The 17,634-nt window shown below is 36.7% G+C and overlaps 1 protein-coding gene across 1 annotated transcript in view; it reads left to right on the top strand.

The window, feature by feature from the left end:
• Positions 1–17,634, top strand: part of ADGB (androglobin) — a gene marked incomplete at both ends in the record, with an annotated part of 111,274 nt that overhangs the window by 87,925 nt on the left and 5,715 nt on the right. Inside the window, 6 exons of the mRNA XM_080341439.1 lie at positions 6,269–6,456; positions 8,104–8,259; positions 10,682–10,796; positions 12,265–12,352; positions 13,718–13,901; positions 15,561–15,719. Of these exons, the coding sequence (XP_080197565.1) occupies positions 6,269–6,456; positions 8,104–8,259; positions 10,682–10,796; positions 12,265–12,352; positions 13,718–13,901; positions 15,561–15,719 (890 nt within the window). The remainder of the gene's footprint in view (positions 1–6,268; positions 6,457–8,103; positions 8,260–10,681; positions 10,797–12,264; positions 12,353–13,717; positions 13,902–15,560; positions 15,720–17,634) is intronic.

The following is a 17,634-nucleotide window of genomic DNA, read 5'->3' as shown; positions in this document are numbered from 1 at the left end:
AGGCAGATGAGTAAGAGTATAAAAGCACAGTGCCCTGACAACGTACATCCAAACACGGAAGTTTCTACTGAAACTAGAGAAACATGCCTGTGGATAATTTAAGAAAATGCACTCACAAGGGGGGAAAAAGGCCTGGTTTGGGATACGTGTTACCTCTGTACTGCTAAGAGAACAATTTAGACGGGAGGCAAGATTAGGAAAGGTCCTGAGTACAGGCTGTGTATTCAAGCCAGGAAGGAACAAAGAAATTACAGAAGGGACAGAAAAAACCCAACACATATTAAAAGCAGTTAGAATACTAGTCAGCATACTAGAAGTTAGATAAATGTTTCATATTTGCTTCTTCTACCATTGGGGCTGTCACAGAATGATTTAGATCTTAATTATGTTAGAGGAAAATTTATCATGCTGTATCCAACAGCTCGAGAGAGGAAGCTGCTGCCACTCCACATCCCCAGATCCAACCATTAGCGAGGCTGAAGATGTAGCCCCATCAGGTGCACGCACACAGAACACACATACATGCTATATATACACGCTACATATGCACACGTACACATTGCCAGCCACACAGATCACTGATCACAGCTGGATTTAGACACCTAGTCTGTTGAGTGGTTGGACCCTGGATCCCACATGAGCTCCTGAGCTTGCAGTCCTACTCCAGATGCTGGTGCAGGCCATCACATACACGCACACATGCAGCTGACTCTCCTGTTCTCTAACCTGCAGGACCTAAAATACTGCTTTCCACAATTCAGTCAATTTCCTGTATCATTAACATCGAAGTTCTATAATTCAACTTTTAAAATATGAGATAAGGAGAAATAATTTACATTATCCTTCCTCATATATGTACACTTGCTAATATCCCTAAATTTCCTAGGAAGATTTGATCCTTATTTATTAGCAGTATTTCTCACTTCTTACTCTGGTTACATAATCCTTTTTAAATGTCTGGTCATATTTTGTTTTTTAATTTCTATTACCCTGGACTGAAGTTAGATTCATCAGCAGTAATTGCTGACATATATTATTTCATTTATTGGTTTTGAGTGCAACATTTGAGATTCTTGCAGTCTTTTTTCAGCTACCATTACAGAAGTTTGCAAAGATATATCTTGTTGATTTACTATAGTCCCTAGTCAGTTTTAATAATATTTGAGGAGCTATGCCATGTAGCCTTACAGGCTTGTAAACAGCTTTTTTTTAGTGGTGATTTCATCTGCTTTTAGTTTGTTCCATTCTTCACAATATCATATTTTCTTCCTAGATGACTCCATTTATTCTCCTTTTTTTTTTTCCCCTTTAATGATCAATTGCTTGTTACAGTAGACATCCTATTACATTGTCTTATCTGAGTCATCTACATAGTAGCAGCTTGCACTCAGCACACCGGTCATGCTACTGATATGTGTCCTTTCATACAGCTTCCCCATGGTCTATAAAACTGCAGGTCAAAGGAAGTCACTTAATTTCTTGAATTTCTACACTAGTTCTCAGCTGTTATTACTGAAGCTTGTCAGTGTCATGAGTATTCTTATGTTTTAGATCATGGTAGAAGTATCCTAGTTCAAGGCTTCCCTTCTCCATGTATACTGATGCGTTAGCTCATTTGCAGTCAAGCATATTCAAGCCACAGTCAACGATAACAAGCACTTTTCTATTAGAATTCTTTTTAAGTGTTGTGATTTCTGTGTCCTCTCATGATTGTCACCTTTTAAAGTAACCCAAATCCATTTCATAGTTTATATTAACTGGACGTCTCTGTGCCAGGATACCAATAGGTTGCTCAGGCCACCAACAGGGTTTAAAAACAACATATATCATAAAGTTCAAACACCAACACTTACGGTATTTATTACTTAGCATTTATTTTATGTAGTGCTATTAACAGCAATATTTATCTGGAGGGCTTACTATAGGTAACTATTTTGGAAAAAACAACGTTCAATCTTTGAATCTTTTTCTGGTCGTGAACTAGTCTTAAAGCAATTTGAAAACTGAGCTTTCCCATTTAAAGCTGCCAGCACCAGTTGTCAAACACACAATTGATATAATGGCAATGTTGATGTGTAATCAAAAAGGCACCTCTCACCATGTGATTTTTAAGAAAGCTGCAGTAAGCCAGGTGGAAAATCCCTGCAACAAATTTTCACCATTTCAGGTATCCCTTTTTCATGTAAGACAACAGTGCCATCTGGAGTTACTTTTGTATTAAAGCTAATTTATCATGGGAAAAGCATATTTTGTCTTTGTATTAGCTTTTACTAAAGTATTTTAAACTAGTCTCCCTTTAAATGAAAACCAGTACTGTTATACTATCGATATAAATATTTCTTAAGAAAATTTTTGAAGAAAGTAAGTTCTCTGGCATTCAGATGCTATGATAGTTTTGTATTTTGTATTTGTTGATGTTTGTTATACTTTTCTTTCTTCAAAATCCTTAATACCGCAGTTTGGCAGTACTTGTAAAAAGAACCGTGTTAGCAAAATTTATTTCATTGCTAATATTTAGACATATTTATTATATATGAAATCTCATTAAATGTTTTATTAAAGAGCACATTGCACAAATGAAACATTAAAAAGGCATTAACCAGGAAAACCCAAGTACACAGCAATTAGAAAGCGCCAGATAGTTTATTACTTATATGGTCTTCATTCTTCCCTCTCTTTTTTTCTTTTTCTTTTTTTTTTTTTTTTCCTTCCATTGGGAACTATTAATGGGGTAAGACTTCAATGTAAAAATAGTAAAAAAAAAAACAAAACAAAACAAAACAACAAAGTCAGGATCCTAATTTTTGTGTAAAAGGGCAAATATTAGCAGGTAGTCTTGCAACTGCTAATACCATTTTTAGGTGCTTAACTGTGTGAACAAAATTATTTTAAGATTCATTCTGCAGATACGATTTTCAGCTATTGCCTTTTGGGGTTCTTTGGTTTTACTTTTACTGTAATAAGATCAGAAGGGGGTTTTTTTGTGCAACTGTCATAACCCCAAGTTGAACCATCAGTGTGCTCTGAATGCTGACTGCAGCATGTATTTCATATGTTGCCTCAAGTCAACTCAGGAGTATTAGCTGTTGATGAGAAAAGGCTGTCTGTCCAGCTGGGGGAGCAGGGACAGATGAGGCACCCATCCTGGATAGTAGAGGTTGGTTTGAAAAGACAGGAGAGGCAATATCCTTTGGAATATTCTTTTTTCTTCAGAGCTGGGAGTTTCCCCCACAGGTTTTCTCTTGTCCACAGGAGAATTTGCTGGCTTATGCCAAGGACAGGATTTCATGAGATGTTTAACAGGATGTTCAGTTCTCCCTCTCTTTATCTCTTTCCCACCTTGCCTGTCTGTAGTGATTAATCGCTTGCCTGGTATTCAGTAAAAAAATAGGTCATTGAGGATACACGATGGTGCTAAAGACCTGCAGAGCTCTAAGCCATGCTCTAACCCCATCTGACTACTGCAGCCATAGTGGTGATTCACTTCTATCCTGGTGTATTTTTACCACCACTGTAGTGTTTTGATTAACCCAAAACTGGAAAGATTTTTTACATTGCTATCTGTCAAGAATCCAGTCAGAGACAGGAAAAACAACATTCGAAGTTCTTGGTCATTTCTGAACCAAATCTGAAAGTTTATTGAGGGGCAAGTAAGAGCCATTTCTGCCAACTACTTAATAATCCCACTAAATGCTCAGAACCTATTTCAGGTACTGGGAGCTTGGGACCCTCTCAAGAAAACTTCAAAAGACTTCTCTGAGTTTCACCTCTGAATAAAACATGATATCTGTAATTTGAGTTTCAAAAATCAGGAGTATCTGCCTGTCTTGCCTAAAAAATTGCTATTGTTGTACCTCAATCTGATGTTATGAGTTACAGATAGGAAGGACATCAGACTGGATGACCACTATGGTCCCTTATGGCATTGGACTAAATGAATCTCAGTAAATAACTGCAAAGTAGTAGAGAAGCTAATTTTAAGAGTTGCTATCAGCTGCTTGTCATCACTGTCAGTTGTTGTGCTGCCCAAGCTTTTCTTGGTACCATACATGTACAGTAACTCCCACTGAGAGTGTGTGATGATTTACGTATAAGCTGTGAGCTGGAATGGTCTTTTATTTTCTGTATCATCTCCCTGCCTTTCTTCATATCACATTCTATACAAAGCATTTGCCTGGCTTTGGCCTTGGAAAAGCCCTGAGGAATTACTCACACATCCTTAGATTGGGCCACATGCTATGGGGCCAAGCTGTAGCCTGTGCCCCCTCCAGGTATAACTGCAGGATGATCCCCAAACTGGGGAGACCATGCAGGAGGGAGGATACCTGGAGATGCCTGGGCAGTGCAGTGTGCTGTTAGCCAGGAGAGCTCGACTCATTCCTGCCCTAGGTCTTCACCCCTGAAGTTACAGCAGGGTACCTCCTTTTAGCCCTGTCATTTCATAGGCTTGTTTGTTATGTACTACTTCTCAGTGTATGCAAGAAGTCCAGAGCACCAAAATGTTAATATTCAGAGTTGTAAAAAAATTATAGAGGCCAGACAAAGTTTGTGGTATCCCATGACATAGAAAGTCTTTGTCTGATATCATTTAGTTAATGACACTGAATGTCTCTTGAGTGTTTGTATAAACAAATAATTTATCTTTAAAATTTAATAATCAACTGAATAATGCATGTACACTAGCCTGATTTATGGTGCTAATACATTATGATAATGTGAAATTAATTGGAAAGCCATTTATGTAATGATATCATAACTTAAATACTGCCATCACTGTTTATTTTATATTTACATTTCCTGCAGAGTTGCTTTAGTATCTTCAATATTTGTAGAGACCACTTTGATTTTTGCTTTCATTATTTCATGTATGCTTTGGTAACATTGAATCAATTTAAGCTTAGCACTTTGGTGCCATTGTACATTATTTAAGTAGCATGAGGAAATAAAAATAATGCAATTTATATTTAAACACACATATAATGTCTGATGTAATGCACACATATACCATATATATATATATTTATGTGTAGTTATATGTGCATTATGTTTTTATATATTTAATATTTACAGTTTTATATATCTATATAACCTCAGCCATGACACTGCAGATCTGATCCAAAGTACATTAAAGCCAGTGGAATATCTTCAGTGGACTTTGGATCAAATAATGCAGCCTAGTGGTTTGTCATCAGTGGAAAGAAATTAGAAAAGCATAGGATTAAGTGAAAGATACCTTGTTATTATTGTCAGATTGTAAACAGTCACTCATTTCCTCTTTTTTCTAAGAGAAATCCTCTGGTTTATTGTATTGACTGAATTTAGGTTTTCAACATTTGTTTTAATGTTTCAAGGGAGGGAAAGGGAAATTTCAGACTCGGATTTTTAATCTTTCTCAAAGTGTTGTGGGTTCATTCCAGTTTGTTTCAACTGACATTTTCCTTGTGCTATTAAAGCTATACACTATTACAGGCTTTATTTATTTGTTTGTTTGTTTATTTTAACAGGGATATGACACGCAAAATGTCTCATTAACAGCTCCCACCAACTAAGACAGTGCAGAATAAGGGTTACAAATGTCAATTCTCCGTATCTGTAATTCAAACATACAGCATACATATAGCATACAAGTGTACTGATAAAATATTTCATCTAAAATGTTCTCAGATAGTTCTGAGAATGATAATATTGAATTTCTTAAACATGAATCAAATCTCAAAAATGTTTCTTTGTATTTTCCTTGTATTTTTGGTTGGGTGTATCTTCGCTTCTGCTCTTCACACTTACAAGGATATTGAGACAGTGAGAAAATTGACTTTATCTACTTTGAGCTTCTCATCTGCCTGGTGCATAGCACTGGCAGAGATTGTATGAGACTATAGAGAAATAAGAGTCAGACTGTGATTCTGTATGTGACAACCTTTGGACTGACCCATAGACAAGGCAACAATGCAGTGACTGATGTGCAGGGACCATGGCAAAATCCCTGTTAAGCCCTGGGCAAAGTACTATTTAGGACAGATAAGGCTGTCACAATATGTTCACCTTGTAAATCTGTTTCTAAAAGTTGTTTTGTCCCAGATTCTTTCTTGGCCCAACAATAATTGTTAGTGTAGTACTAGAAAGTGTCAACTATTTAACTGACTTTTCTTTTTCTTTCTGTATGGCTGTTTTGTGCTGTTATTCCACACTGGATATTATATGGGAAATATATTTATGGATGACAATGGTATCCTCTTATTCATCACGCATCATAACTACATCTGAATAGTATATGGGGAAAAGCATGAGGATAACAGCTTTTCCCAAATGCTCCATTATGTTGAAGAACGAAAGTCTGTAAGTATTCCTAAATCAACCAAAAAAGGAAAAGAGAAAATATCTGAGAAGACAGAAAAAGAGAAGTCCAATAAAGAAAGAGGATCACTTGCATCTGTTGTATCTCAACCTGAATCTCAGGTGAGAACAAAACCAAAAATTGGATTTGTTGAATGTGCCATCACTTTACTGAGTATAAAGATATTTTCAAGTCTGCAGATCAATATTACTAACACTAGTGTATCCCTTGCATTTCTCTATGCCCTGCTTTGCCACCCTTTTAGCTTTACACCTGAGAGAGATTGAATTGTACATGTAAAAGACATACATCCTGCATTTAGAGATGTAATGTGCTTATTTCTTCGTTTATGTTTAAAGCAACTCCTGGTTGTTCCTTTCGTTGGTCTACTTTCTGTCTCCACTGAAGATTTATTAGACTCTGTGACTTCACCATATTCATGTCCCATTGGTCCCTCATAGTAGTAGTTTTCATGGTTTCTCAGAGAGATGAAATAAGTCCCCTGTCATCAGTTCCTGTCTCATATGTCATTAACTTGCAGACTTATAATGGCAGAAAAATTGGTACCTACTTGCCTACTTTCAAATTCTTCTCCTCTGTGGTGGGATAATCTGAGTGTTCTGTGGCTGACAGAAAGGCTACTGCCAACCTGTATGCCTTAAAAAGAATAATTGACTTTATGAATTGCAAACAGATTAATGGAAGGCAAAGAAGAAAGTGACAGCTCCTCCTTCAATGGTATTGCTTTCGCTAAGAACTTTGCTGCCTCATGGCAGGTAGCTCAGGCGAAAGGCATCTCCATAGATTTTTTCATAAAGAAATCTCTACTAAATTGTTTTGTTGACTAAACCTGCTGCACAGCAAGCTTCCCTATCATTCATATCCACAAATAGTTATACAGAGTTCCAAAATAGTGCAATAACTTTTCTTTCAGAGCAGTTGAGATTGTTGGCCACAGAAATGCAGTGCAGCTTCAGGCTGTGTCAGATTTCTGCCTTCAGCTCCAATCATGGAGTATGCTAGGGGTGCTGGGATGATGGTTCTTGGGAAGTCTTCAGTCTGCCGCTGAAACAGATGAAAGTTTTGTGATGAGACTGCTTGCAGATAAAGAAGATGCCCATCTTTAGCTTCAAATAAAAGCTGACCTCCTCTCTCTGCTTCTAAATCTTGGGCTTAAAGCTTCTACGGAGGTATGGTTTCCAGAAATATATGCAGCACAATATCTCATTCATCGGTCAGATGGTGGAATAGTCTCCTACATTTCAGGTACTACTTGTACCCTACAGTTGTGGAGAAGCCATGTGTTAAGGTGGGTTAGAGAATATGAGAAGTGATTAGAAAGAACTTGATGCCTCATAAGACAGAGCGTGATGTATTTCTACACAAAAAGCCTATTTAAATATAAGAAGACTTTGAGCAAAAAAAGAAGGAGGAAGGAAGAAAGGACTGAAGGAGGGAAGGAAGGAAGGAGGGAAGGAAGGCAGGCAAAAAGCAGGAAGATAAGCAATTGCGTGGAAAATCACTACAAAATACTCTTGTTCAGACAGACGGTGTGGGACTGGGGGCAAGCATGTAAACAAGACACCTCAAATTGCTTCTAGACATTGCAAAGCAATTTTCCTTTCCTTTGTATAGTAATGCATGTCAAAGACTATCAATATACTATGTATATCAGTCAGGAAAATTACCAGGATACAGAAGTACTACTTCACCTTAAATAGTGGTAGTAGACGTATACCAATGAATGCATTATGGTACTTCGCTTTCAGCCACCTGCTTCAAACAAAGCATACTGGACTTTACGCGTAGTTACTGAGCAGAGAGAGGTGGACGTTCTGGACATGAAGAAAGATACAGAGCGAGTAGATGAGATCAAAGCCATGAAACAAGCATGGGAGTCTGCAGAGCCAGGAAGAGCTATCAAGGTAGTATCAGAGTACAATCCTTGCAGTAATGTTTCTTCACAAGTTCCAGGACCTGCTGTGACAGTAGAGCAGTTGCCGCAAGAGACCTGACTTTAAATGCCTGTCCTCTTCACCACTCTGTGGAAGGCAGGATATTTTATACAGCTTAAAGGATAAAAAGTGATTATGTGCATGAATTCTGGGCAGGAATCCAGATTATCCAGTTCAGACTCCTGTAGGTCATTGGAACTTTAGATGCTGCTTTACAAAACAGAAGTTTTTCATCAGAAATCCCTCTGCCTCTATACAATTACAAAGCTGCTACTTGTGACAAGTTTAATGTTTAGCATTGGCAGATTACAGTGAGAAATACACTGTTACAAACATGTCAAAAAGATTTTTCTTCAAGAACTAGCACCTGGCCATATCTTTAATCAAATTGTCCCCTGCAGCCAGGATTCCCAAATTCATTCTGGGTTGCAGGTTACCCATTAGCCTGTACATGCTCCTCTGTACAAATTAACTACTTTGGAGAAGCAAAACTAATTCAGATGTCAGCTGCAGCTGGGCTCTTTTGATATGACATATGCTTAAGATGGAAAAGTAATACAAGTTCTTTTCTAGCAAAGCAAAGAATTACACTGCTGATTGATTGAGAACTGGAAACATCATTACCAAAAAAAAAAAAAAAAAAAAAAAGGAAAATAAAATAATAAAATGTAGTCTTTAAACTTACCTGACTATCATCCCCTATCACCACCATGACCATTGAGGGATTCTCAACCAGAAACCCCAACACAGAAGTGTTGCGCCTTTTTTGTATCACCTTTCAGAAATGAACCTCAAACATGGGTCTTCCCAGCTACACTTTCAGATTTTCTCAGTTCTCTTCAGTGTATCCAAGGCTCACAATTTTTTCTAACACTACTTTATTAAATTCTGATCTAAGGAGAGATGCATTACTCTACAGCTTTGATTGGCTGTGCTGAGGCTGAAAATGCAAGTGCAGCCTACTAAAGATTAGTTGGAAATGAATCCCCTTTGATGTGTAGAGTCTCTTCAGGATGCTGGTTCTATAATCTTTGCCTTTTTTGATCAGAAAATCGACTGAATTACAGGTAAAGCATTGCATTTTAAAAGTCCCTTTAAGTCTGTGACATTTTTCTAAAGCAGCTATCATTAAGAAAATTGAAGAAACTTCATGTAATACACTAAAAAAAAAGAAGGTCTAAACTGGGGTCTGCTACCCAGACTAAGTAGCTTCACTTCTTCCTGATCACCCTGCCTCAGCATCTGCCTGTTCCAGGGGTCACATACCTTCTGTCTTTGGGAATTAGGTGCCTGACTCCAGGCTGGCCTTTGGCTTCTCCATCCATTCTGGCAATCTGATCCATTAAGAGAAAGCCAGAGAGCCAAAGTGACCTTCTGAAAAGGCAGACAGAAGTGGTGATGCCTGGTTCTGGCATCAAAGGTAACTGAGTCTGAAGGGCTTGCACCCATAGCTCCCATTTCTCAGAAGTCTAAACCACCAGGCTATAGGAGCTCCTAGGGGGAAGTGATCTTTCCCTATAGAGGTGCAGTAGCTGAATATATTCTGACCATACGTTCAGCCATGAGGAAACCTTGCTTTTCAGAGTGTTTTATTTGTTTTTGTTTTAAATCTGAAGATTATTTTAAACTGCCCAGAGATCAGTGATTTTCCAGTATTTCCTTGCATGATGATCTTTACTGTAAGTATTCAATGTCTCAGGATTGATTCAATGGGAACCCTAGCATCTTTTCTGATTCTAGCCCCAGGCAGATTTGCATACTGCTCTCTGGCATTAGCTTTGTTATTGACAGCATTGTTTTCTCATTTGGGATAAGTACTAAATATAGCCAGTATGCATTGAGTGAAGTGAAACCATTCACATTGTACTGCCTACTCTTTATTTTACTGAACTACCATCTCACAAAGGTTTTCTTCGAGTTCTTATTCATATACTCAAGACATACTTGATAGAAATTAAAGCTGAAATTCAAGTGCTAATGCTATTTGATTTCTCCTCCACACAACACATTGAAGTAAACAAATTTAAGTTCCAAAATACTACTAGAAAAATTGAATGTTTACTGTTGACAAGCTGTTACTTCGGAAAAAATATGTGTTGGAGATACAGCTTGAATATCATTCTGACATGAAATGTCATCCTCTTATGTTTATCTTTTTTGTCTCCCCAATGACTCACTAATGGTATTCCTGTAGTTAGATGTGATGTTTTCATAGATCAAATCAGTGAAATATACTTACCAGTAATATGAAGTAGCATCATACCTCACATGCACTGGACTTGAAAATTTACTGTCTTATTGAACATGTATAGATTCTTACTTTTTAAAATGCTTTGGGATTTAAAGTATGCAGTAGAAGTTTTCTTATCTGGATTAAAACTTTGATCTCTAGGCTTTTCAAGAACGCATGCGGTTTATTAATAAGTATGCTGTAAGAGATTCAAAGGAGCCCACAGCTGGGACTGACACTGCCAGTTTAGCGCCTTGCTCAGAAGAAATAGGTAAAGGTATAACTTTCTGGCAAGCATGTCTTCGGTTCACGGTGGTCATCATGTTCATGTCCTTAGAAAATACTTCTGTGTTAAATACTGGTAGTATATGTAAAGAACAGCCTCAATAAAGATGTCTAAATGCACAATGGCATTCTTAGTCTACAACTTCTCTACCCCCTCTTGGTTTTAATTGTTACATTTCTCTGTTTTCAGACTCAGCTTCTTAGAGGTTGCCAAGTTACCCTCGGGGAAACTTTAGGCAGTCCTTCTGTACTGGAATTCTAACCCTAAATTAACCTGAATTTTTTGAAAGTTCGGTGAAAAACACCTACTCCCTCAATCCCAAGTAGGGTACTAGAGGCCATTACTGTAGAAATATTTTTAAAATTGTTTAGCAGTTGAAATAGTGTGTCAGTATGACACTAATGCTTCTGATGTGCTTTTTTTTATGTTGATGTTCATGGAACCTGTTCATGGATGCAGCTCTGGAAGTGAAGTGTCAAAAAGTGCATACTGAGTAGCATCAGCTTCCTGGCAGCTTCCATGAGTGTCATTCAGTTTTACTCAGTGCTTACAACTTCTGTGGATACTTATTTTTTATTCCCTGGCAATCACTGGATTCTGATGAAAATCTGAACTGTGTGCAAGCCGGTTTCTTGTTTCTTTTCTTCTAAGAATAATGCTGAGATCAGGCCATCACAAAAAGGAAAGTATAATACTCAAGATAATTGTGACAATATCTGGTCATGGCTCATGTGCATGGAACAAGAACCTGTGACCAGTACATAACTTGTTAAATCTCATCAAATTTCACAAGCATTTTCAGCACATCCAGACAAACAAAGAAGGAAGTGTTGAAAAAATCACAACGCAGCTCAGCCCACTGGCCTGCTTAATATCAGCTACAGCGTTGTATTGTGAAAATGTTACATTAAAGCATAACATGGTTATTATCGATGTGGTTAAAAAAATTCTAAGACTTTAGAATGACAATTTTAAGTTGTCATGGGACTTTTTTATCTTTAGACTGGTATTTCCCTAACTAAACCTCTGCCCAAAAGGGAATATATATTTTTTAAACTACAGCCAGGACTGAACAATCAGATTTTTATTGATTTTTGTTTTTTTAACAAAAGAATGTGATTCCTTGCTGATTATAAGTTGTTCTTATATTCTTTAAGCACTTTAAATTGAATGTTCTTCCTTAGATTTGCAAACCTTCATGAGTACTATACTATGGATTTAGCTAAAATGCATACATTAATTTCACTCTAGCATATGAGTTTTCGCACCATACTTGATTCTATCATGAGTGTTGGAAATAAAAAGACAGAAATATTATATCCTCTCCTACCCATATTCTCATTTAATAATGTATCCTGCTGAGCTAAAAGAAGAAAACTATGTAAGAATTTAGATGGAGCCTCCTAGCGTAACTGAATAACCAGTTTAATCTGTTCTATTGTACATTCTCCTTTCACAGGAAAGAAAGCATCTCAAGCAACTATTGAAGCAAGCTCACAAACACAGCAAAAAAAGTGGGAGTCTATAGACCTTAATCCTTACATGAGGTAAAATGCAGCAAGAGCAATGAAGTCACAGTTAAACACCAAAATGAAAGACTGGCTAAGGATTTTCATATAGAGAAAGTATTAAATGAAATATATTTCCTGCATTTGTATCATATCTGTAACTGGATGCAGCATAATAGATGTGAATTTAGACTTTATCCTTCGTGTGTCATTGAAGCCAGCTACAATTCTGCCACACACTTGTTAAAGTTGCTGTGAAAATCCTGGTCCATGTTTTTATCTGGCCTTTGTGTTGTGTACACAAAATTACTCAGTAGTGAAGGCAGAAGTGTAGACAGCATCAAGATACAGTTTTCCTGGCATGAATGTGTTTTAAAATCAGTTCTTTCCTTCATCTATTTAGAATTCATGTCCTTTCCTTAACATAATACATGTCAAAGGAGCTGAATCTCTGTATTACGTGTAATGAGAACGTGATACAAAAACCTGAAGAAAATCCATGTGCAGGCAAATATGTTTATTTCAGTGGTCATCTTGAAAGAAGCATATATGAAATACGTCAAGATGTGATGCTAGATTCAAATAACATTTAATAAATGCTGTTCTGTTAATATTAATAATAGTTAATAGCTGAAATAATTATATTAATTATATAATTTATTCAAAATAACTGTATTATGTGTTGATATGAACCCATCTAGCTAATATACATGCACCTGCATGTTTGCTCAGCTGCAGCTAGAACCCAGTTTATGTTTAAGTCTATTTCTATTTGTGTGGCATTTATGAAGCTCACTGATTTTCAGAAGACCTTAGAACATGCTAAAATAATTTTCAAATTTAATTTTAAATTGAAAGTGAAAGTGGTTGTATATTGACATGAATAAAATTTAAACAGTAGAAAATATGGCGAAATCTCTTCCATGGGCCTAAGTCTTGCAAACATTTCATTTTGTTCAACTCCTTGACTTTTACACTAGTCAGTTAAGTCAAATTATAAAAAGATATTCCATTATGCCAGCAGAAAAAACAAAACAAAACCAAGCAAACCTAAATTTATCTCAACGCTGAATTATAATATCAAAAACTCCTGGAAAAATGGTGTTTCTTGCAAATTAAAAATATGTGTTACATATAGGAGTTTTTCAAATGCTCAAAGATGAGCATGATTTTACAAATATTTTTGAAATAGACACTCTAGTGTAAGAAGACCTGGCTTCAGGAATGTACTTTCTCATCAGTGTAATATATAAACAGAGGAGAAGTGACTCCTTAACCATATCTAAACATACAGTAGTGACAGTGCAGTATATAAGCCAAATATATGCATATAGGTATTAAGCAAAATATACACTACCCAAAACAGTATTTGAAATGAGATAAATACCTTTTTATTTCCTTCAGGAAAACAAGGTCTGAGTCTGTGCTAAGAAATGAGTCTATCATTCAACAGCAAGAGATACGTAAAACAGAAAAAATCAACCATTTTAGGGAACTTCGAGATATGGCTTTGGAACAAAGAGAAAAAGAACAAAATGACAGAGCTTTATTGAAGCAAAATATAATGGAAATGTATGAGAATCTGCAGGTAAGTTTTCAAGATAACTTTCCAGTAATTATGATTGCGACATCCACCATTGGTATGACTATCTTGATCAGTCATTCTCAGGACTTTTGTATTTAGTACCAATAATTAGAAACAGTGAACAAGCTTGAAATTTTGCTTGGGTAAAGGTTAAAACTAAAGGTTCTAGGGAAAAAAATAGTACTACACAACATCCTTAGTATTATATTTTTGGTACTTTCTTGATACAGCTCTTTGCAAAAGCACTGTTTTAAGACTACCACCATAAAAGGATAGTTATAAGTGAGAATAAATTGAGCATTTGACATACATGACCAAATGCATTTTAGAGAAAGTATCTCTGTTTTGGCTGTTTTTTTGACAATAGAATTGCATAGGGCTTTTTGGAAAGTAATAAAGAACAAGATAATTTGCCGATGAGGGTCAGTTGCTCTTAATACATCCTACAGCAAAGCCAGAGAACACAGTTTTCATGGAATATGCATGATGACGGCAAACGAAAAAATTGAATTACTAATCTGTAAAAAACTGTGTGTATAAATAATAAATGTGGTAGTATTAGTGGAGGATCCATTGTTAGGATTAACTCAGCCAGTGCATTTGCACATGAAATTGATAAAAATATCTTAATAAAATCAGCTTAACCATTGAGCATCAACAGGAACAAAATGTTTTTGTTACACAGTGGTGATAGAATAACCACTAGCAATCAGCTGGTGACTATTCAGAGCTCTTAAAAGTGGGTAAGAAACAATAAAAATAATTCTACATCAAAACAACCAGTTTACAGACATCACTTGAAAACACCTCCTTAGCAAGTTCCCACACAGCCTGATTTATATTACTTACCTACAAGTCTCCAAGGGGCCGTATTTCTCTACTGGTGACTGTTTGATCCTAATAAGAACACATGTCTGTGTTTTCAGGTGTTGCTGTGATTTTGAATGCCTAATGTATCACATATGAGAAGGGCAAATTTTTATGAAGAGTAGTTCCTCAGCTCTTTCTATAAAGTATGTCCCCTAAAAATGCTTCACAGTGTGAATTTAAAATGAGAGTTATTTGTGAATATGCACACTGTGCTGATTAGCATTTTTACAGTTTTTTCATTTGTAGGCCACAGAGAACTACATAAAATATCCAGATATCCCCATTTTCCAGGGTGGAAACGTAGAGGAAAAAGTTTTCAGAAGTGTCCAAGTCCCACTTGCCCTAAGTCTTTTTGAAGATCAACGTGATTTAGGCTCCTTTAGTCTCCGAAAAGACTAGTTCTCCTAGGCAATTTCAGCATTTCTGAAAAATAGGTTTTGAGGGACTTGTTTAAGACAACAAAGCAAGCAAGTAACTGAAAAGGGACTAGACCTGGATAGGTAACTAGTCTGTTGCCCTATTCTCCTTTCAGACAATTAGCTTATTATGCTGGTGATTCAAAAAAAAAAAAAAAAAAAATCATGAACTTTCCCTGTTTCTTCATGGTGACAAGATTGACATATAGCTGTGTCACTGTGACAAATCAATAAAAACACACGTAAAAGGACAAGGAGAGATGCTCTCACTGTACTTACAGAGTCACGAAGTGAAACATAACAGGAAGGATGCAGTTCCTTATGATGAAATCAAGATTAATGTGTTGGGGGGTTATTGCTGTTTGTTTTTGGCTAGGCATCCTTAGATGAGACCCGAGGCAGAGTTCACAGCATTCGGGAAGCATACAGAAACAAGCTGCTAGAGGCTGAGCGCATAAAACAAGAAGAGCTGGCAGCTCAAGAGGCAGCCCTTCAAGTAGAGCAAGACAAGAAAAGCCCAAAAAAGAGAAAAAGTGTAGCGAAAAAAAAGTAGTTGCTAGTACTGCTGAGTTATATTTAACAGTTTGGGAAAGAAAGTTTATATGCAAACATGAGAAAGAATGTTATTTTCCAGTATTTTTGTCAACTATATCACATTTTATCTCTTTGCCTGATGCTAATGAAAAAAATGATCTAGTATTCTTGTTTTTAACAAAGTGTATGGTATTTTGCTTCTCATAAAGGTACTCCCTTCTATTAAAGTTTGTATGTTTTACTGGAACAAAATTCTGCAATAAAAATTCTTATTCCATTCATATTCTTCTCCTAAAATCACAATGTCTTTTGTCTTCTTTTTCCAAACAAATCAGAACCAGTCAACAATGAATCAGAGTTGAAACAGTCAATGTAACCTATCAGTTTTGAAGTCTTTTAACTAGGCAGAAAGTTGAGTGGATAACAATTTGTGGAGTTTATAAGAATTAAATAGTGGCATACTGCACTTTTCATATGCAGGCATTGGAAGGCTTCCCAAAGCCTGGTTCACCAGGAACTCACAAACTTTCTGTGTACTCTAGTATTTTTTCGCTTTCATCGTTCTCTTAAGTGGTTTTGAATCTTAACTTTCTGTAGTTGAAATGTCATGGTACGACCTTCCCTGGCTTGTTGAATACTCTTTAAAACTCTATTATTCTCTTTGTTTGTCTTTCCTAAGCTATATTTTGCCCATGATGGCATTGCTCAAAGTGATTACAATAGTTTCTTAGTTCCTAGACTTTCAGCTGGAATTTTAAAATGTTTCTTAAAGATAGAGCCAGTGTGTGAATGAAGTGGCTATCACAGGCTTTCTACATGGAGGATAAAATATTTTCTCTAAGGTACTGCTTCTATTAGCATAGAATTCCTGTATTTTTTGATGCTGTCATGAAACACAAAAAATAAGTGTATTCATGCTCACTAGCTAGCACGCTGTAATTGGAGACAATGGTCAAAACTCTATAAATGGTGAAAACTCTCTCTAGATCAGACAGAGCTGTTCTAAATGGCTTAAAGAGTTTTCTGTGTGTGTAGTCACAAGCAGAAGCTTTGGAGATTAGACTGCCTACAAATTGCGTGCATACAATATGCCCAAGATATCCAAAAGCATGTAATTATTAAGGCAACATGAGAAACCATGAGACTCACCTACTTAATGCAAATCACAAGAAATGTCATCCTTTGCATTCTGGTTGCTGGTGCTGGTTAGCCATTGCATTTGAAACAAGCCTTTCTTCTGTGTCTTGATGATGTGCCAGATGTCCAGCTTCTGCTGGTTTTGCTCACCTCTGTTTTATCAACACCTCACTGCCTGGCTTGAACTTGACTCACTCCTCTATCAGTTTTGTGATGTCTGTTCTTTGTACATCATCACACCTACACACCTGCTGTGATGCCTCTGCCTCCATTTGGCCTCCTTCCTCCCATACATCATAAACTAAACTAACTGGCTTGAGTTTTCTTGTTTGGAAAGGAGGAATTGAAACCAGAGTCCTAAAACTGCACTGGTGATTTTTATTTCAAAGAGCAGGAGCTAAGTTTTCCTTTGACCCATACAGGCTGCAAATAAAAAGCCTGTCAGTCTTGTGCTATAATTGCTCTGACTTTGTCCTCTCTATTTTGGAATATGGGCTATACCGCTTCATAATATTCCATCTTGTTTCCATGGCAATAGCACGTGTTGGTTGTCTTCTTATGTGAATCTCTAATGAGCTTCTGTAGAGGAAGATTAAGCTCAAGTTCTGTTCTTGATGTCACTGCAAGTGCTATAATGACATTCTGTTGTAAAAATCAATCCAATTCCAAAAGGCAGCATAATCGACATCTAAATGTCAAAAATTCTGCTAATAACCTGCATAATCACAACCCATCCCTGCATGTAGTCAGCTATAAAGTGACTTAAACTCGGACACAAT

This window comes from Nesoenas mayeri, assembly GCF_963082525.1.
Source record: "Nesoenas mayeri genome assembly, chromosome: 3".
NCBI lineage: Eukaryota > Metazoa > Chordata > Aves > Columbiformes > Columbidae > Nesoenas > Nesoenas mayeri.
This window is presented reverse-complemented; position numbering and strand designations above follow the sequence as displayed.